Source organism: Apteryx mantelli, chromosome 32 (genome assembly GCF_036417845.1).
Source record: "Apteryx mantelli isolate bAptMan1 chromosome 32, bAptMan1.hap1, whole genome shotgun sequence".
NCBI classification, from domain to species: Eukaryota; Metazoa; Chordata; class Aves; order Apterygiformes; family Apterygidae; genus Apteryx; species Apteryx mantelli.
The window spans coordinates 391,522-410,778 of record NC_090009.1 but is presented as its reverse complement, the minus strand read 5'-3'; the positions used below and the strand labels follow the sequence as shown (position 1 = coordinate 410,778).

The window sequence follows — 19,257 nt, the reverse complement described above, 5'->3', positions numbered from 1 at the left end:
GAGGCACCGCAAGAGGCTGGAGAAATGGGGTGGGAGCAGAAACCTCGTGAAATTCAAAGCCAGCAAATGCAAAGAGCCCTGGGAGGTGGGAAAACCTCCTGCAACATAATGTCAGGGTGGCAGAAAAGCACTTTGGGGTCCTACGAGTTGTCCATGAGTCAGCAGTAGACCCTTGCACTGAAGATACCAGCTGTGCATGGGGCTGCTTTAGCCACAGTGTAGGGAGACGGGAGGGATCTTTCCCCTCTGTCAGCACTTCTGGGGCACTTTCCAGACACTGGCTCCAGTTTGGGGTTCCCCAGTACAGCACAGACTGGGACAGGGTGGAGTGAGCCCAGTAGATGCCACCAAGCTGGTGGGGGCTGGAGCCCAGGGTGGATGGGGAGAACTTGAGGGTGCAGGTTTTGCCCAGCCTGGAGAGAAGAGGGATCAAATCGCTGTCTGCAACCTCATGGGGTCATAGAGAAGACAGAGCCAAACATCAAAGCTCTCCACCCTCTCCAGGCCATTCATGATGCCCTGTTAGCTGTGTAATTGCCCATTTAAGCTGCGCCCAGGCCATGAGCAGGGGGGTGGATGAAGGTCCTTGTTGAGGCTGGTCAGGGCAATTAAAGCCTATTAGTGCCCTCAGGGCCCTGACAGCGAGAACCGCTCTGGGAACCAGGATCCAGAGCTGTTTTCAGCCCCTGTTTTTTGTGTTCTATATTTGTCCTGCTGTTTTTGACAGTGCAGAAAATGCAGGTTTATTAGGTGTTTGAGATCATCTTCCCATCCAGGGAGTTTGGAGAGGAACGAGGAGGCTTTTCCCTCTCCCCAGCTGCCATAAAACACATAATATGGCCTTTTCCAAGATCTCGGCAGCCTGCAAAGCACAGGGAGGAAACGTGCATCCATGTGAACTGCTCAAATTGTCAAAGCAGAGAATGGAGAGAAGGATGGGGGAAAAAAACCCCAGACCAGTTCAACAGCATGTTCAGAGCATTGCAAGCTCCATTGCCCAAATCTCCTGCACGGCTCCTTGCTCTCACCTGCAGGGATTTATTCTCCGGCAGCGGGTTTATCTCAGCTCCTTGCAGCTCCTGGATGAAGTGGCCCAGGTGGGAGATCTCCGGTTGCTCTTGGTCTGGGTCTGCGCGACCTGCTTCTCCGTGGCCTCCAACCGCAGCAGGAGCTCCTGTTTGTCCCGGAACCACTGCAGCTGCTTAAAGGCTGACGTGATTTGCCACCTCTCGGCTCTTGTCTGCTGCTGCAAGGGACGGATTGGGAGGCAATGAGAGCAGAAGAAATCGGAGATTTAGGAAACTCGGTTGCACCTACCCTCGTTCAATAAAACGGGAGCAAATATTGCTCTTTGGCCCTGAGACCGGCCTGAGCCTGTAGCGCTTGGCTCTGCCCGGTCACATGAAGCTGCGGTGCAACATCTGCCACGGTTTCTGCCTCTGCTATTGCTTTTGAGGAAATCACCGTCTCTCGCTTCCTTAGCGCTATGGGTCCATCCTCTGCCTCCCCCGGCCTGAGAAAACTCGGAGACGGTGGAAGCACCTGGCGCGCTGGGCTCTCCGAAGGGGACATGGCCGCATCCGGGTGCGCGCCCAGCTCGTCACGGCTGAGCAGAGACCTGGGCTAAAGCGGGATGTTGTGAAAGTCTGGCCTGGGGTGACTCACGCTGAGCTTGGCTCAGCTGAGCTGCAGAAGCCTCCCTTGACTTCTCTGAATTAGAGCAAGTGGAAAAAAAAATCCCCCCCAAAACAAGAGAGGAAGGCAAAGCAAAGAAAGGGCAAATAAAACAAGGAAATGAATGTAGAAAAACAGAGCAGCAGGGAGGGGAATTCATGCCACCATCCCTCTTCTCCTTTCCAGTTAGAAAAGGGAATAAGGTCCAAGAGAAAAAGAAAAGAGTGATGTTATTTTGAAGAGCTGCTGCCCTGTGGCCCCCTCCCTTGGCAGAGGGTGCAAAACGTTAGGGAAAGCTGCTCTGCTGCATCTCTGGGCCCTGAGTGGGTTAGGGGGGTGCGTGAAGGTGATTTTAATGTCTTTTAACGCAAACGTGCGCCTTTGCGAGCAGGTGCTTTAGGGGCTGCTGGTGCCTCTGCGCTGGGGGGCAGGAACACGGGGGTGCGCACACGCGTGTGTTTAGGAGGAATAGAGTTGTTTTACGGGAATATATTTGTTTCTACGTGGCCGTGCACCCCACGGGGCAAGGACAAAAAGTGCAAGCGCCCAACGTGGGGCTCGAACCCACGACCCTGAGATTAAGAGTCTCATGCTCTACCGACTGAGCTAGCCGGGCCGCCGCTTTTATGGGTTTTGGCTTGCAGGCCCCGTCGGATCCCAGCACCATGCAGCGCCTCGGGGCAATCACTAATTAGCGGTAATTAGCTAAGAGCGGCTGATTGCAGCCCAGGGAGCCTGCACTGCCCACCCCGGGCATTGCCCAGCCCCGGGGAACAGACGGGCATTGCCCAGCCCTGCTGCAAGCAGTAAAGCGGAGCCCTATTAGTATTAATGTTAATCACCGTCGGGGCCGTTAGCCCTTTCTAATGAAGGTCCGTCTGCGCGGGTGAGGGTTTCCTCGGCCATAGATGGGCATGACCACGCTTTATTGTTGGCTCTTAAATGGATTTGCTATATACAAAGTGGAAAGCTGCCCCCCACCCCCCGCCATGCCGGGGCCAAAGCGTTTGTTACAGCTAAAAATGCATATTTGACACCCCCCCCCCCCCAAAAAATTTAAAGAAAAGAGAGCAACCGTGTTTCTGCCCGGTTTCGAACCGGGGACCTTTCGCGTGTGAGGCGAACGTGATAACCACTACACTACAGAAACTCGATATAAATTTTTTTGCCCCTCGGGCTTACGGCCGTGCAGCGCCGGGCGCTGCCTGCAGCCGAGAGCCAGACCGGGCCGGCGACACCCCGGGGGGGGGGTCGCCGAGGGCTCCCCCGCTGCGGCTGTGGGAGAGGGACAAACTATTGGGGCGGAAACGGCGGAAAAAAAAAAAAGTAACTCAGGCGCCCAACGTGGGGCTCGAACCCACGACCCTGAGATTAAGAGTCTCATGCTCTGCCGACTGAGCTAGCCGGGCTACGGGGCCCACCGCCCCGGCGCGGCGCTCACGGGGCTCCCCAGGCCCCGCCCCTCCTCCCCGCCGAGGCCCCGCCCACGCCCTTCAGACCCCGCTCTGATAGGCCGGGCTAGAGTCGTCTCCGCCCCCCAGACCTCCGAGAGCAACAAGAGGAGGGTAGACAAGCTCGTTGCCTTGCCTTCCCTCCCTCATTTCCGGTGAGCTCTGAGCTGGCCTGTCCGGTGCCTCCGCCGACAGGGAAGAGACTACCGAGACGGGAGGACAGCGGGGCGTCGCGGTTCCTACGGCAACGCGCGCCACAGAGTGGGGGCGGCAACCACGGGGGCGGCTAGAGCGCCTCCCGCCCACTTCCCGTCCAGTCCAGTTGCCAAGCAACCAGCAGCCAGCGCCGAGCTCGCTACTTCCGGTCAGGTGACGGTAAAGAGGCGGGGGCAGCGGGCGGCAAGAGCCGGAAAGCGGAAGCGCTGCGGCGTTTCCCGTCAGTTGGCGGAGCCCCGCACCATAGAGAGCGGCGGGGGAGGGTGGGGGGATAGAGCGCCTCCCCTCGCGTCCGGGCCGGGGGCCGGCGAGCAGCGGGGCGGTCTCGGGGCAGAGCCCTACGGCGGCGGCGGCGGCACCTTCGGGCCCGGCTGGAGCTGGGGCGAGCGGGGGCTTGGGGAGGGGAAGCCCCGGGGGCAGGAGCGGGGCCCGGCCCCGCTGAGGCGGGGGACGGGGTAGGAGCGAGGCCTAGACCTGGGCTCGGCTGGCTGCGGGGGGGGGGGGGGTGTTGTGGGGCCGGGGTAGGCCCGGAGCCAGGCTTCGCCCGGGGCTGGGGGTCGCTGTGGGGGCCGCGGTGGGGCCGGAGTGAGGCCCGGAGCCGGCTTTGGGCGGAGAGGTTTAATTTTCGACGCTGAAGGCGAAGCGATAGCGAGGTCTCGACTGGTGCCGAGGGCCAAGAGGGGGCAAGAAAGAGGAAGCGGGAACCCAGGGCCTTGCTGGCACCTGGGTGGGGGCTGCCAGCCCTTCCGGCTCCGCGCCGGCGTGGGGAGCGCCTCGAGTCTGTCCCGCTCCCCCCAAAAAGCTCAGGGGCCCAGCGGCTGCTGGGAACAGCAAGGAGGAGGAGAAGAGCCTCTTGGCCACCCCCATGGCGGCTGCGGCGGTCTTGGGAGACGGGGTCCCTTCGGGGGGCCCCGGCGGGCGCCTGAACCCCGTGGAGACGCTGCAGGAGGAAGCCATCTGCGCCATCTGCCTGGACTACTTCGTGGACCCCGTCTCCATCGGCTGTGGGCACAACTTCTGCCGCGTGTGCATCTCGCAGCTGTGGGGGGGCGAGGCGGAGTACGAGGCGGCGCCGGGGGCCGCCGGGGCCGGCGGCGCCGGGGACGTGGGCATGGGGGACGTGCTGGAAGACGAGCTCGAGGACGACGAGGATGAACTCGACGACGACGAGCTGGACGTGGAGCAGGAGGAGGAGGAGGAAGACGGCGGGCCCGAGGAGGAGGAAGAGGATATGTGGAGCGAAGAAGACGACGACACCGATCTGTGGGAGGTTCCTGTGGAGGAGGACATATGGGACGGTGGGGTTGGGGGGGAGCTTTACTTTGGGGACGAGGACTATGATGAGGATGTGATGGAGGAAGACGTGGAGGAAGAGGAGGAGGTGGAAGAGGAAGAAGAAGAGGTGCAGACGCCCCCGCCCCCGGTGCTGGCCACGCGGCCTCGACGCCTCCAGACCTTCACCTGCCCGCAATGCCGCAAAACCTTTTTCCAGAGGAATTTCCGGCCCAACCTTCAGCTGGCCAACATGGTGCAAATCATCCGCCAGCTGCACCCGCACCCCCAGCGCCTCGCTCCGCCCGCGGCCGGCCCTTCGGCCTCGGGCTCGGCGGCCGGGGGCCCCGGGGCCCTGGTGGCGGTGGGCGGCCAAGGCTCTCCGAACCTGTGCGAGAAGCACCAGGAACCCCTCAAACTCTTCTGCGAGGTGGACGAGCAGGCCATCTGCGTGGTGTGCAGGGAATCCCGGAGCCACAAGCATCACAGCGTCGTCCCCCTCGAGGAGGTCGTTCAGGATTACAAGGTATGAGAAGGGGTTTTCTGGGAACGGGAGCGGGAGGCCCTGGGATGGGGCTGGGGGATGAAGCGGGGATAGCGGCTTCGTCGCGGGGTGCGACGGGGAAGACGGGGCTGTTCGACACTGGCAGACGTCGGCTGGATCGAGCCAGGGCGGCGCGGGGCCGCTGGTGGCGGTTTTCGGGTAGGTCTCGCCGAGCTGGTTGGGCGGGTGGCGAGCGGAGGGGGATGAAGGGCTGCTCGGCTGGCATGAGCGCCTGGGTTTCGGGGTGTGGGCGAGCCACGAACCCCGCGGCTCGCTCGGTCTGCGGAGGGGGGAGAATCGGACCGGCGCGGTGGGCAGAAAGGTCCGACTTAACCGCCAGGCGGGTGGGTGGACGTCGGAGGCGCCGGCGACGGGGCCGAGCGTGACCCGGCGGTGACGGTGGCGGAGGCCAAGCCGTCTCGGGGCAGCCGGCGGGATCAGGGACTCGCGTGGGGAAAATTGGTTTGCAGAGGAGTGGGTGAGCTCGGCAGGCCAAGCTCGCCTCCGTGCTTGTCCGGCAGGATTCGTAGGTGGTTTGCGGACAGGCTCGTCCTAGGTTGAAACCAGCACCCGAATTACCAGTTTTTCTCATGCGTTTGTGGCTTGCAAGCTCTTCCTGAGCTGTCTCAGGCAATACCAGTGTGAGGTTCTCCAAAGGCCAATCCAACCCACCGGCAGTGGAGACCTCCGCAATCCTTCGCCAGGGATTTAGCAGGGAAATCTTGCTGTCGGAAAGGTGCTGTTCCCAATCGGAGATGCCCGGAGTTACCTGGCGCCCCGGAAACGAAACACGGCGGGAGAACAGGAGAGATGGGCAGGGGGTGATGAGCACTTAACCATGAGCTGCTGGTTGCCCTGTGTCTTGAGGGTTCGGTTTCTCGACGAGATCGCGTCCTTCCTCCTTGGGCCTCCCGCAAGACGGGAGCGTGCACATGGCACTTGCCCTTTTAATATCCAAAGGGTTCAGGCAGCTCGTTCCTCGCCTGGAAGTCTTGGAGGAATCGCTGTCGCACGTGGCTGTATCTGGAGTCGGCTTGCAACGGGAGCCGATCCCTTTGAGCGGATTTTTCCGGGGCTACTGTAGGCAGTTCAGGCCCTGGGAGATCTCCGTGTTCAGGAGAGATGAGGGCGGTTGGAAAGGAAGGGGACGGAGGTGCTTCCTGCGTCGGACCATTCCGTGCTGGGTCATAGGAGCGTCGCCGGCATCGCTGGGTGGGTTTAGTCTGTTTTTTTTGCCTCAGAAAAGATCCCACAAATATTGGAAGAGGTAAAACAGAGGATTTTCAAACCTGCTTTTTGGGAAGGGCCGAGCTCTGGGCAGATAGTGAGTCTCTGGAGGCCGGCAAGCCAGAAATGGTTGTTCTTGGAAACCCCGAAGCCGATTCGTTGTGGAGAATTGCAGCTGGTGAATTAGCGAGCGGATTCGTTGCTGACTTAAGTCCGTCTAAGATCATACCACTCCTGAAAAAGACCAGGCTGAAAGGATGGTCTTAGCTTGGGGTAAACTTGGGCTGAAAATTCAGAGTTTAGGAGCGTCAAGGCCTCGTTGCGTCCGACGAGACGCTCTGACCCAGCAGGACCCATGCGCGATGGCTCAGACGCATCCAGGACACTGGCTTGCGCCACGCGTTGAGCAATCGGCGGGTGGCCGCCGTCGGTCTGACGTTTCTGGGCATCCCCTGGTCTGGCTGGGGTGGGATTTTTAGCTTTCTAATTAAAGCGTGTTCCCGGCGTGATTGTTTGCAGAAGGAAAAAGGGAAGGAATCGAAAGGCTGGGCAGAAAGCTCGGTTTTTAACTCTACCACAGAGTTAGTGACCGAAACAGGAGGAGGAAGAGATTGCCTAAGCCGAGGATTTCTGAGACACGTTTCTCTCTCTCAGAACAAACTCCAGAGCCACCTGGAGCCCCTGAAGAAGAAGCTGGACGCAGTGCTGAAGCAGAAATCGAGCGAGGAGGAGAAGATCACGGAGCTGAGGGTAAGAAAGAGCCGGGCGCTTCTCCTGGGGCGGCAGCTGATCCCACTTGTTTCATTTCCCACCTTTCTGTCTTCCGCCATCCTGCCAAAAAATAATCAGCCCTCAAACAGGTAGGGAGGATGCTGAAACACCGGCACGGGAGCGTCTTGGCTGTCAAGTCTGAGGTATTTGGCAGAAGAGAGAAGTTTGTCCTCCTCTGCTTTGTGGTCCTGAGCAGTCACAGAGGTGTTTTGCTCCCTTCGCTGTGACCTTTGGGATCACAAGGGCTGGAAATCGGTTTCCCCCCTAAATTAGAGGGTTACACGTGCCTCGAATGTTTTGGGGAACCGGTGGCTTGGGAGAGAGCGCAGACGGGTGTCCTTTGGGTCAGTCGTTTGACCTAAAGATGCTTTGGATCTGTGCTCAAAGCCCGTTCCCCCATGAGGGCAGCCCAGCCAGACCTAACTTGGGCCTGACTTTGGCGAATTTAAGAGACCTCACGAGCTTGCGGTGGGTGATAAAGCCAAGGGACAGCAGAGGGCAGGACCCTAGAGGATGAGCCAGTTCCTGCCTTTCCCTTCTCCTCCCGTTAAGTCTTTCCTCCCGCTTCCCTGCCCTGCAGGACAAGATGAAGCTGGAGATCAAGGAGTTCGAGTCCGACTTCGAGCTGCTGCACCAGTTCCTCATCGGAGAGCAGGTCCTGCTCTTGCACCAGCTGGAGGAGCGCTACGAGAGCTTGCTGGCCCGTCAGAGCAGCAACATCAGCCAGCTGGAGGAGCAGAGCGCGGCCCTCAGCCGCCTCATCGCCGAGGCGGAGGACAAGAGCAAACAGGACGGGCTGCAACTGCTCAAGGTCTTTTCCCATCCCGCGGATGAGAGAGGGAACGGGCTGGCTGGGAATCCCGGGGTTGGAGGGCAGGGCCCCGCTGCCGTGACGTGGGAACGGTGCCCCCTCCCAGATGTTTTCCAAACCTTCCCAAAGGGAGCTGTAAAGTTGGATGATTCACACGGTTGATCTCTGAACCGTGAACTCTACCCTGCTTGCAGCCTCGCTGGGCTCTCCGCTGGCAGCAGAGATCTGGCCCTTCCTTACGGCAAGGCGGCAGCGTTTGCGGTGGGAATGAGCAGAGCTGCAAAGAGGGGACCGGATTCTGCTTTGAAAGCGCAGGGTCTGCTTCCCAGGAGAGATCCCTTTCCCGGTGGGCTAGATCCTTCCCTCTCTCTCCCGCCAGCTGGATGGGAGGGATCGCAGTGTTCATGGGACAACAGAAAACGGGAAAGGAAGGGGACGCCCCGAGAGATTTGGGGTCCAGCACTTGTGTTAGCGGGGTGTCCTGAGAGGAGATGGAGGAAAACCTCTACCAAGGGTGAAAACGAGGGATGTTTTTTTCCCCCCCTGGGCAATCTCAGGCCCATCGTCCGACTGTGGGACGGGCCCCAACCTGTTCGCTGGGGTGACAGGCTCGTTACAATTTATCCCGGTGCTCGATCATGACCGCTAAGAGGATTTCGTGTGAATGACAACGGGATCGGTGTCAGCCCTCCCTAATCTTGCTCTTCTTTTTTCTTTCTGCCCCCCCCCCCCCCTCGCACTGCTGCCTCCTTTTGCAGGACATCAAAGGCACCTTTATCAGGTCAGTGACTTTCCATTCTCGCCTTCTTGCTGCGAACGGCTTTTGCATTGAGAAGCCCTTCCGCTTTTGTTTCAAACCCCGCGCAGCGGGCGCTTCTCCAGGCCGGGGCTGGGTAGCGCAAGAGAAAACTCGGTTGTGGCCGCTGTCAAACTAATGCGGTGGTAGGAACTCCTGGCTGGTGGCCTGTGGGGCGTAGCGGGAGTTGGGGAACGTGTAGCAGAGGAGGAAGGTGGGGAGCAGAGATCTCGGAGACCCCTACAGCACCTGGCAGATCCTTTTTTGGGAGAAGAGCTGGCTGTGCCCGCGCAGACCTCATGCCCCGGGGAATCGGGAGCTGCTTGTGAGTCTAGGAAGGTCGTTTTACTCGTCTCGTAAAAGGGACAGGCAGCAGCAGCAAAGCCTCTAGCCGCTCTCCAGCGCTTAACGCGGCCGTGGTCGAGCGCGGCGCGGATCTGCCCGCGGCCGGACGCGAACGCGGCTCCGTTCCTGCCGCGGGTTTGGCCGCCTGGCGCGGCCGAGGGAGGGTGGGGAGCGCCGGCCATACCAGCGTAACCGGTTCGGCTGATCTCTGCCCCGCTGTGGTTTTTCCGAGCGCTCCGTTGCGCAGGTTGGCCGCGCACGCGGTCTTCCAGGCTGCTTTGTTCTCCTTGCCGAAGCATTATGGGATAGCGGGCTGGATTTTCCCATCGTGCACCTGCCTTGGCTGAGCGAGCCAGATGCGCGCGGAGCCCGAAGCCGCCGTGTCTTTCCCTTTCCCCCGAACGTGTGTCCTGTCCCACCTCACCAAATCCCCGCTTCCCCCCGGCAGGTGTGAGAACATCAAGTTCCAGGAGCCCGAGATGGTGCCGGTGGACGTGGGGAAGAAATATCGCAACTACTTCCTGCAGGACGTGGTGATGAGAAAGATGGAGAAAGTCTTCAGCAAAGTCCCTCAAGGTGAGCGAGACCTGCCTGCTCTGCCCTCGGCCCTTCCGAAGGGACGGTCCGGCTCGCCAGCTGGAGCGAGCTCCGGGGGAGTTTCCCCTGATCCCTCCCTCCAGGTTGGGATCCCTTTCTTCTCCCCTCCAGCCATGAGTGCTGCCTTCCCTCCATTCGCATCCCTTTATTCCTCGCTCTGCTGCTCCCCCGAATCCTGGGCTGCAGTTTCCCTGTTTGTTTTTCCTTCCTCACCATGTCCTCCCCTTCCTGAGCTCTGTCGCTCAATCCGAATCCCCCCAACGTAGCTGGCTCTCCTTCCCGTGCCTCAAACGGAGCTGGGGGATGATCTGGATCCAGAGCTGCTAACGGCGAGGGGGCGTTGGAGTGGGATGTGACCCGTGGGGCTGGCGATCGCTACGCAGCCACAGATGCTGCGGGTACACGCGTGGGTGAGGACTTGGGGTTGGGAACTAAGGGAGCTGGGATCCGAGGGGAAGATACGGGCCACCAGCACCCCCCCGGCTTTAACTCTGCCCTTCGTCGCCCTCCTAGCCGACGTGACCCTGGACCCCGACACCGCCCACCCCCGCCTGAGCCTCTCCCTGGACCGGCGCAGCGTCAAGCTGGGCGAGCGACGCCAGGAGCTGCCGGACAACCCCAAGCGCTTCGATTCCGATTACTGCGTGCTGGGCTCCCAGGGTTTCACCACCGGGCGCCACTACTGGGAGGTAGAAGTGGGGGGCCGGAGAGGCTGGGCGGTGGGGGCGGCCCGCGAGACGGCCCGCCGTAAAGAGAAGGCCATGGGCCCCCACCAGAAGCGGGAGATCTGGTGCGTGGGCACCAACGGGAAGAAGTACCAGGCGCTCACGGCCACGGAGCAGACGGCCCTGTCGCCCAGCGAGCGGCCCCGGCGCTTCGGCGTCTACCTGGACTACGAGCGGGGCCAGCTCTGCTTCTACAACGCCGAGAGCATGACCCACATCCACACCTTCAACGCCTCCTTCCACGAGCGCATCTTCCCCTTCTTCCGCATCCTGGCCAAGGGCACCCGCATCAAAATCTGCGCCTGACGGCCAGCCCTCGTCCTCCCACCGGCCGCCTCTACCCACGCCGGATCCGGCCTCACCCTGGGATCCGGCCTTGCACACGGCCACGCTCCCCCTTTCCCTCGGGTCTCTTTTTTTTGAGGATCCAACGCTGCACTTGTCTTCTTGCACCTGCTTGCTCACAAGGCCTCTCCTCCCTGCCCGACTCTGTCCTCGTGCCAGCTCCTTGCCGAGATCTCGCCGCAGCCTTCCCAGCCAGCCAAGCCGTTCCAAAGGCGGTTTGCGTTCGGAGGAGGGAAGAGTCGCCCTGCGGGCAGGCTGGGGAGGCAAAGCTGCCGTTTTTCCACTTTGGTTCTTGCTGCCGGGGACTTCTCTCTACCTTGCCCGGTTGACGCGTAAGCTTTCCAGCATGTTCTCCGCTCGCCTTGTGCCCCACGCGTCAGGTTTTGAGGTATGTCCCGCTCTCCTCAGACACGGAGCTCAAGCCCGAGCGCGCCTGCGGATGCTGGGGGCCTGTAGGTGGAGGAGCAAGCGCTGGCTCTTGGCCCCTCGAACTCCCGGCAGTGCTTAAGGCATTGACTTTCGAAAACCCCGTTGCACCGAGGTGCTTGGGAGCCCGGATTTCTTGGCAGCGGTGGGATTCGTTCTCCGAGTATCTCCTCCTCCATGCCTGGCTGGCATTCGGACCTCAAGTCGAACCCGCTTTAACCTGCGATGTTCTCCTGTTCTGGCACTTGCTCGCCTTCCCTGTGTCTCTCCCGTCCTTGCCGCCTCCTCCCCGCTCTTCCTCCATCAGGCCCTGAGTCAGGGTCGCCGGATCTCGGCTCCGAACCCCGGCCCTACCCCCAGCCATCTCCTTCGTAACCGTTTCTTGTGGGCCTGGCACTTTATACGGGGCTGCCTGGGCCGGGGGGGGAGTGCGAATAGGTGGTTTCCCCTTCCGGAGCCGAGACCCTTCGGGGTCGGGCTGTTGGCCGGAGCCACGGCGGCGGCGCCGCGTCACCAGCCTTCCTCGCTCGGCGCACGCTCCGGGCCGTGCCGGTGGGAACCGGGCTCCTGTTTCCCCTTGCAGCTTGAGAGCTCTCTGAGGTGGGGATATTTATTTTCTCTCCCTCTTTTTTGGCTGCTGTTGAGTTTCCAGCTGAATCCTGTCCCACTAGAGAGACTCTGACCGCACCTGTTGTGTTTTTCTTCTTTTTGTTGGTGGATTGGTATTTTTTTTTTTTCTGCTGGCATTACAGAGCTAGTTCAAAATATTTTTGGCTAAAATGAGAATTAAATGGAGATTTAGTTTTTTGAAATGTCAAGAAATAATAATAATAATAATAAACAATAAGGTTGTAAACCCGAGTCTCTTGCTTATTGAGATCCCGCTGGAGGCCTGAAACATCTGGGAGCTGTTTCCAAGTAAGTCTGGCTTACGTAGCACATGGGAATTGGGATGCAGGTCCCCCAGGCTGCCTGTGCTTGCTGTTAGCTCCTGGTAAATGGTCTGAGAGCCTGGTGACAAGCAGATGTGGCTTAAACCTTGCGTTGTTAATCTTGACCTAATCCTAGTAATGAGATTGGGCTGAGGCCCAGAGCTACGCGCTCGGATCGCTTCCCGAAGCGGCTAACTCGCCCTTTACCTGCGTAAAGGGCCCGTCGCGGGGCGGCAGCGTGCCGGGAGCCGTGTCGGACAGGCAGGCGGATGTTGCCAAGGGAAGAAAGTCCCTCGGGGCTTTGTGCAGTGGGTGGCAGGGAGGGGAAGGCAAGCGAAACTGCAGCGTTCGGTGGCCGCGGGCCAGCTGGCTCGTGGACCGGGCAGCACCGCGCGCCCTCCTACCGACAGGGGTGGCAGGAGGAGAGGAGACCTGGTCCGGCAGCGGTGCGAAGCCGTAAAGCCGGAGGAAACACCTACCCGTGAAAGGGCTCGGCTGGCTCGCTGTGCCGTCCGCCTGCGGGCTGCTGGGTTAAGAAAGCCGCGTGTGAAAACTTTTCCTTCTCTTCTAGCTCCTCCAAATGGCCCTGGTGGGAGCGGAGGATGGAAATCGCTGTGCCGTGTGCTGCGGCAGCGGAGAGTAAGGACAGTGAATCCCTTTTTCATTCCTGGTCCCTCTCTAAGGTCAGTGGTTGAAGTGCAGCTGCATAGTCACATCTCTGAAAGCAATCTCTCGTTAGCTAATGGAGAGCTGCTTGTTTTGGGAGCCCAACGCTGTGCTGCTTGGAAAACCCCCTTTCAGGATGGGGAAGAGATTCCCTAACTGTGCAGTTCTTGGGGGAGAGGGTGAACAGAGCTACTTGCAAAGAGATGCTGCGGAGGACCTTGCTTCAGTGCATGCTGCCTCTTGCTCTAGCTTATCTCCTCTCCGGCCTTTGGGTTTCCTTGGCCGCGGTGGTTTATTTTCCCAGATCTGCAAATCATTTGGAGTGACCCAGAGCTCTCCTCCTCTGGAGCTGCTTCCTGTTGTCAGCTGGGAAGGGGGATGAGGGAGAAATTCCAGTCCCTCTTCTCACATGGGGGAGAAGAAACAGCATCTTGGCAGCTGGGAGGGTAGAGACCTTTTCAAGCCCTGTCACGCTACCTGCTATCCCATTATTTCCTCCCAGTTCCACTATTGTTACTTTTCTGCATCGCAAATTTTTAAACTAACTCCCAATCCCTTTTTGGTGCCTTCCCTTTTGCAGCTCTACTGCCCATCTTCAGGCTTACTGGATGTGGGGAGAGAGGCAAGTAGCTGCCGGCCATCAGGGATGCGCCCTGAAGCACCGCAAGCTGCTCAGCTTCGCAAGTGAGGGGGGAAAAACCAGCATTTAGGTGCCCTCGCTGTGATACCCAAACCGGGGCTGTTTGTGCTCGTCACTAGAGTCTCTCTCCTGCCCGGATTAACCGCCCTGCCCTGGGCCTGCAGCGCACTTGAGGCCCAGCCAGAGCCAGACCTGAGCGCAGCGGACGTGAGGCAGCCACGGGCTCAATAGAGCACTTTTATTTATTTTTATTGATCTTTGTACACAATCTACGGCTTCTCGAGGCCACGTCCTCATCTGGTCCCGATGGTGACTTGCCACACGCGGACGAGGTTATCTGTGTAGCCGGCGAACAGGGTCTACGGAGAGAAAGGGAGAAGAGCTGGGTCACGGGAAGGGAAGGACGGGCAGCGAGATCGGCCCTCGGGACATTATCACAAGGAACCACAGTCCTCAGAGGCCAATTTTCAAGGCGGAGAGGGAGCAAGATGAGCCCTGGGAGCTGGGGAGAGGCAAAGGGGAAGAGCTCTAAGGTTGCGAAGGGATTTAGGGAGCGGAGGGAAGCAAAGCCCATGCGGGCAGACATGACTCCAGATGACTCCCTCTGAGGACCACAAGTGTCTGTGGTGCCTGTGCTGATTTAAAAGCAGCAGGATGATCCCCAAAGTCCTTGTTTTTTTCCCCTCACCTCCCCACAGCTGGGTCTGGCACAAGCACGGAGAAGGGGGCCGGGTGCTGAAGGACTGGGCGCACAGGTTGCTGGGGCAGGGAAAAGGGGGTGGTTTTTACCTGCCCGTCTGCGGACCAGGCCAGGGAAGTGCACTGGGGCGGCTCGGCTTTGCTGCTGGTGCTGATCACCTCTTGCTTCAGCTCATCCACTATGATTTTGCCTTCCAGGTCCTGCGAAAGGCAGGAGAAGAGAGAACATCAGGTAACGGGGACCTGCAGGGAGCCCCCTAAAGCGAAACCAAACCTCGCTGACTCAAATGCCCCGGGGTGGAAGGTTGCTCAGAAACAGCCTCTGGGTTTCCACACAGAAATGCAGTCAGATGGCAAGAAATGTTTCATCACAGCGTGGCTGCTTCACCGTACAGGCCCGCTACCTTCTTCTAGGGGACCCGTTCGGATCGGGCAGGAGAAGGGCTCCCAGCCTGGCTCGTGACCTACCCAGATCTTGATGCTGGGGCCGGTGGCAGCGCAGAGCCAGTAGCGGTTGGGGCTGAAGCACAGGGCGTTGATGATGTCCCCTCCGTCAAGGGTGTACAGGTGCTTGCCTTCGTTCAGGTCCCACAGCATGGCCTGGCCGTCCTGCGAGACGGGGAGGGAAGTCAGAGCAAAGCCCGGCACCCGTGGCCCGCGCGCGGATTTGTCCCGCTGCGGAGCCAACGGGGACAACCTGCCTCCATCAGCCTGGGGGCAGGCAGCTCCGAAACGGCACCCCTGCCTGTCCGCAGGGACATCAGCTCCCTTCTCACCAAAAAGAGAGAAAACAAGTAATATTTTCCCTTGCAAAGAAGAAACAAGGCCTGGAAGAAAAGTCCTAATCTATGAAGGATGCACATGGAGCATCGCAAATGAAATACTGGGGACCACGCTGTCTCGCCAGGCTCTTTCCTGCGGGGCAGAAGGTGCCAGCTCAGAAGCAGCCTCTGCTTTTCTGCACCAAGACACGTTCAGGCAGCTATCGATCGTTTTTGTCACAGCTCGGCCCCGCTTCCAGGAAAAGCCAGCCAGCCAAGGACCCGCTGCCGTGCTGAGGCTGCCTCTCCTCCTGGGGCTGTGCCACAGAACTAGGAGGCAGGCTGCGAAGCCCCACGGGGCATGGAAAAGATAAATCAGGAGTGACTATTCTCCGGTGGTTACCAAGAGATGTTTTTCTCCCGGACTGTAACTAAGCTACACAGCGCCTTGCTGCAGATCAGCATGGATGCAGAAAGATCACGGGAAGCGATGAAGCCAGTTCAAAGAAAAACACGCGCCAACGATTGCGAAATAGAAGAGCCAAGAAGGTCCCTGAGCCTGAATTCACTGGGGAGGAATTCGGAGCTCATCCTAAATGAGGCAGACCGATCTATTCGGTGGCCTCAGCCTTCCCCCGAGACGCCTACCTTGCCGCCGGAGGCACAGAGGGACCCGTCAGGGGAGACGGTCACCGTGTTCAGGTAGCCCGTGTGCCCGATGTGGTTCGTCTTCAGTTTGCAGTTAGCCAAGTTCCAAACCTGGGTGGACAAAACCACAGCAGGGTCAGAAAAGATCAAACTCTGCTACTGCACCCCAATACTGCAGCTATTGGAACCCCCCCACCTCCTTCCCCAGACCCCCTTGGTCATTCAGATCTTCTTGATTCATTACAGGGATCCCCGAGCTGGGGGAAGCGGATCCTCGCCTCACCTTCACCAGCTTGTCCCAGCCGCAGGAGACGATGATGGGGTTGCTGCTGTTCGGGGAGAAGCGCACGCACGACACCCACTCCGAGTGGCTCTCGTCCTGGGGAGAGGAACGACGCTGCGTTCACGGCGAGGAAACGCCGCCGGCTCCCCCCCACAATCCGCGTGGACGCTGCAAGAAGAGACCCACCGCATCCCGTCGCTCCGAAGCCTTCCCAGTCCCTGCCCAGGCCTCCTCTCGCCCTCCTGAGGTCCCTCATAATTGCAGGACTTGTCCTCAGACCCCCCCCCGGGGGAGATCAACAGACATTGTGTCACATCTAATCATTAGGACGGGGCTGGGAGACCTGGATCCCTGATCAAGAGCAACTGAGCAGTGAGACAGATAGACAAATACGCTTAAAAACAAATCCATGGAGGTCCTTTCTCACACTGATGTAGCAGGAAAACTCCTCTTTGCAGAATAGGAGCGATGGGAGGTGAAAACCCACCCGCCCCCCTCATGCCTCCTTCCCCGGCTCACCTGCACCGTGTACTTGCAGACGCCCAAGGTGTTCCAGAGCTTGATGGTCTTGTCCCTGGAGCCCGAAACGATCTGGCGGTTGTCGGACGAGAAGGCCACGCTCAGCACGTCCTTGGTGTGGCCCACGAAGCGGCGGGTGGTGGTGCCTCTGCGGGGAAGATGCGGAGAGGTCAGGATGCCCCCAGCCTCCTCCTTCCAGAGGGGCTTCCCTGCAAAGGAAGAGCCCGAGTTCCCCTGCGCTGCTCCGGTCACGCTTCTCTCCCGTCATAATTGCAGGACGTGTCGTCAGACCCCGGAGGATCAGCAGACTTCGTGTCAGGTCTAATCATTGGGAGAGAGAGAGCGAGGGAGAGCAGCCAAACGCGGGTCTTCCTGCCTTCGCTCCTAATCGTGGCACTCCTCGCTGCCCGACATAGTTCTCTCGTGCCTCCAGTCCCCCCAAAATTCCCTCCCTGGTTTTATTTCCCAAGCTAAGAGCAAACTGCTTGATTTTCAAGGTATGCTGGTGATCTCGCAACCTCTCTGAGGGCCCAAAGAAATCGGAGAGAGACACGGAAAGAAGCAAAGCTAACTCTGCGCTCGCAAGCGCTCTCATCCCTGCCCTCTCCCCGCGGCTCACGTCGTGAGGTCCCAGAGACGCAGGGTGCCGTCCCAGGAGCCCGAGAGAGCAAACTGCCCGTCGGAGGAGATGACCACGTCGCTGACGAAGTGCGAGTGACCGCGCAGGGCTCGCTGCGGGATCCCGTAGTTGGTCTCGTCCCGGGTCAACTTCCACATGATGATGGTCTTGTCTGCACAGGAAAGAGCGGAGCGAAGAGTAAGCTGGGGTGTAACCGTGGCAAATTACCACAACGATTTGCGGCCCTCTCTCTGCTCCGGGTGCTTGTCCTCACCTCTGGGTGGCCGAGGAGGTGGCACGGTGTCGCAGCACTCCCCAGCTCCCTCCTAGCAGAGATGCTGCCCTTCTTCGCCAAGCTCACGGTCTCCCCGTCCCCCCTCCCTCTTCTTCCTCAGGCCCATGGTCTCCTCTTGCTTCTCTTCCTTCCCTAGACCCGTGGTTCTCCCCTGCTCCTCTTCCTCTGGCCCATGGTTTTCCCCTGCTCCTCTACCCCCTGGGCTGATGGTTTCCCCTTACCCCTCTCTCCCAGCAGGCTCATGGTTTCCCCTTTCCCCTCTCTCCCAGCAGGCTCACAGTCTCCCCCTCCTCAGGCCCGTGATCCCTCTCTACCCCTAGACTGATGGTAATCCCTCTCCCCTCTTCCAGGCTGATGGCTTCCCCTCTCCCCTCTCCCCTTCTCCGGGCTGACGACCCGCCCCATCCCCTCTTCCCCCACGCTCCTGCCAGATCGAGGGTCTCCCCCTCCCTCCCTCTTGCCCTTCTCCCTCCCCCACCCCGGCCGAGGGTCTCCCCTGCTCCTCTCCCCCTCCCTCCCCCGTGGACTCGCACACTCCCCCTGCCCCGCTCCCCTCCCAGACCTGTGGTCTCTCCCGCCGCCCCCCGGCGTGGATCTCTCCTGCTACTCCCTCCCCCCCCCCTCCACCGGGCGATGGTCTCTCCCGCTGCCCCCTCCCGGGGGGGGGGGGAAGGGTGATGGTCCCGTCCGCCCCACCCCCGCCCCGGCCCTCACCCCGGGAAGCGGAGAGGATCATGTCCGGGAACTGCGGCGTGGTGGCGATCTGCGTCACCCAGCCGTTGTGGCCCTTCAGGGTGCCGCGCAGTGTCATCTGCTCCGTCATGGCGGCGGCGGCGGGAGGAGGATGGCGGCGGATTCGGCGGAGGCCCCGGCCCGGTCCCGCGCGGCCGCAGGCGGCGGCGGCAAACCCAAGGAGAGAAAGAGCGAGGCACCTTCCGGCGGAAGCGGAAATAGCCTCCGACGGACAGGCGGTTGTACGGCAAGGAGACAACATGGCCGCTCCCAGTGAAAGGGGGAAACGTGGCGGCGGCCATAGTACGGTGGGGCCAATGCGGCAGCGTACGGAAAAAGAAGTGCGGATCGGACAAGAAGAACCTGGGGACAAGGACGGGAAGGCTTGGGCGGTAGGAGGAATAGGGAAGGACTGCGGGGCTCTGCTGTCTCATAAAGGGGGCTCTGGGGACAGGAAGAGCCATGAGGGAGGAGGCAGGGGGGATTGATGGAGATCAGGGCCCCGTGCGGGACCTCGCCGGCCTCTACAAGCCCGTTTGGACTTGGGTCAAGCTCTACAAGCTCGACAAGCCTGGTGACGAGCTTCATGAACTTCGACGGGCTGATGCTGGACTGTACAAGAAGTAGAGGCTCAGGCCGGGGCCAGGCTGGACCCTACCAGCGCGCGTGGGTCAATGCCAAAATCTACAGGTTGCGGAGGGCTTCAGCGGGCTCGCAGAGGCTTGTACGGCCTTGTGCAGGCCGCCATGGGCTTGTGTGGGCTCGCACAGGCCTCCTACGGGCTCGTACGGGCCTCTGTGGGACCGTGCGGGGCTCCGGTGGGCTAGTGCGGGCTTGGGCGGGCCTCCACGGGATGGTGTGAGCCTTGTACGGGCCTGTGCGGGTCGGCATGGGCCTCCTGCGGGCCTCCACGGGACCCCTACGGGCTCACACGGGCTTCCTACGGGCTCGGAGGGGCTTGTGCGGGGACTCCATGGGCTCGCAGGGGCTCTAACAGGCCTGCACGGGCCTTCTACGGGCTCGGATGGGATTGCACGGGCTTCCACGGGCTCGCACAGGCCTCTACGGGTTTGCACGGGCTCGTACGGGCTCACACCGGCCTCTATGGGCTTGCAGAGGCCTCATACAGGCTTGTACGGGCTCGCACGGGCCTCTACGGGCTCGCACAAGTTCACATGGGCCTATACGGGCTCGCACACGCCTCTACGGGCTCGCAGAGGCCTCCTACGGGCTCGTATGGGCTCGCACGGGCCTCCTACGGGC

The 19,257-nt window shown here is 60.5% G+C and overlaps 2 protein-coding genes and 3 non-coding genes across 5 annotated transcripts; 1 reads left to right on the top strand and 4 right to left on the bottom strand.

Annotated features, from left to right (window-relative positions):
• Positions 1 to 2,217: 2,217 nt before the first annotated feature.
• Positions 2,218 to 2,290, bottom strand: TRNAK-CUU (transfer RNA lysine (anticodon CUU)). Its single transcript has one exon. It is a non-coding gene; the product is annotated as a tRNA-Lys (tRNA).
• Positions 2,291 to 2,751: 461 nt separating this feature from the next.
• TRNAV-CAC (transfer RNA valine (anticodon CAC)) lies at positions 2,752 to 2,824 on the bottom strand. Its single transcript has one exon. It is a non-coding gene; the product is annotated as a tRNA-Val (tRNA).
• A 186-nt stretch (positions 2,825 to 3,010) lies between these two features.
• Positions 3,011 to 3,083, bottom strand: TRNAK-CUU (transfer RNA lysine (anticodon CUU)). Its single transcript has one exon. It is a non-coding gene; the product is annotated as a tRNA-Lys (tRNA).
• Positions 3,084 to 3,900: 817 nt separating this feature from the next.
• Positions 3,901 to 12,056, top strand: TRIM41 (tripartite motif containing 41). Its single transcript, XM_067313761.1, has 6 exons — positions 3,901 to 5,139; positions 7,039 to 7,134; positions 7,736 to 7,966; positions 8,725 to 8,747; positions 9,556 to 9,683; positions 10,218 to 12,056. The coding sequence occupies exons 1-6, from the start codon at positions 4,207 to 4,209 to the stop codon at positions 10,733 to 10,735; spliced, it is 1,929 nt and encodes a 642-aa protein (XP_067169862.1). The 5' UTR covers positions 3,901 to 4,206; the 3' UTR covers positions 10,736 to 12,056.
• Positions 12,057 to 13,662: 1,606 nt separating this feature from the next.
• RACK1 (receptor for activated C kinase 1) lies at positions 13,663 to 18,190 on the bottom strand. Its single transcript, XM_067313785.1, has 8 exons — positions 17,977 to 18,190; positions 16,968 to 17,139; positions 16,349 to 16,496; positions 15,830 to 15,925; positions 15,547 to 15,657; positions 14,606 to 14,746; positions 14,228 to 14,338; positions 13,663 to 13,797 (listed from the first exon to the last, which is right to left on the bottom strand). The coding sequence occupies exons 1-8, from the start codon at positions 18,083 to 18,085 to the stop codon at positions 13,732 to 13,734; spliced, it is 954 nt and encodes a 317-aa protein (XP_067169886.1). The 5' UTR covers positions 18,086 to 18,190; the 3' UTR covers positions 13,663 to 13,731.
• Positions 18,191 to 19,257: the final 1,067 nt, after the last annotated feature.

What these genes read in the sequence shown, in the direction of transcription:
- TRIM41 (XM_067313761.1), top strand. Translation starts at nt 4,207, where the DNA reads ATGGCGGCTGCGGCGGTCTTGGGAGACGGGGTCCCTTCGGGGGGCCCC. An exon ending in AGGTCGTTCAGGATTACAAG is followed by an intron (nt 5,140 to 7,038) that starts GTATGAGAAGGG and finishes TCTCTCTCTCAG; the next exon opens with AACAAACTCCAGAGCCACCT. An exon ending in AGAAGATCACGGAGCTGAGG is followed by an intron (nt 7,135 to 7,735) that starts GTAAGAAAGAGC and finishes CCTGCCCTGCAG; the next exon opens with GACAAGATGAAGCTGGAGAT.
- RACK1 (XM_067313785.1), bottom strand. Translation starts at nt 18,085, where the DNA reads ATGACGGAGCAGATGACACTGCGCGGCACCCTGAAGGGCCACAACGGC. An exon ending in CGTCTCTGGGACCTCACGAC is followed by an intron (nt 16,497 to 16,967) that starts GTGAGCCGCGGG and finishes TCTTCCCCGCAG; the next exon opens with AGGCACCACCACCCGCCGCT. An exon ending in TCTGCAAGTACACGGTGCAG is followed by an intron (nt 15,926 to 16,348) that starts GTGAGCCGGGGA and finishes TCCTCTCCCCAG; the next exon opens with GACGAGAGCCACTCGGAGTG.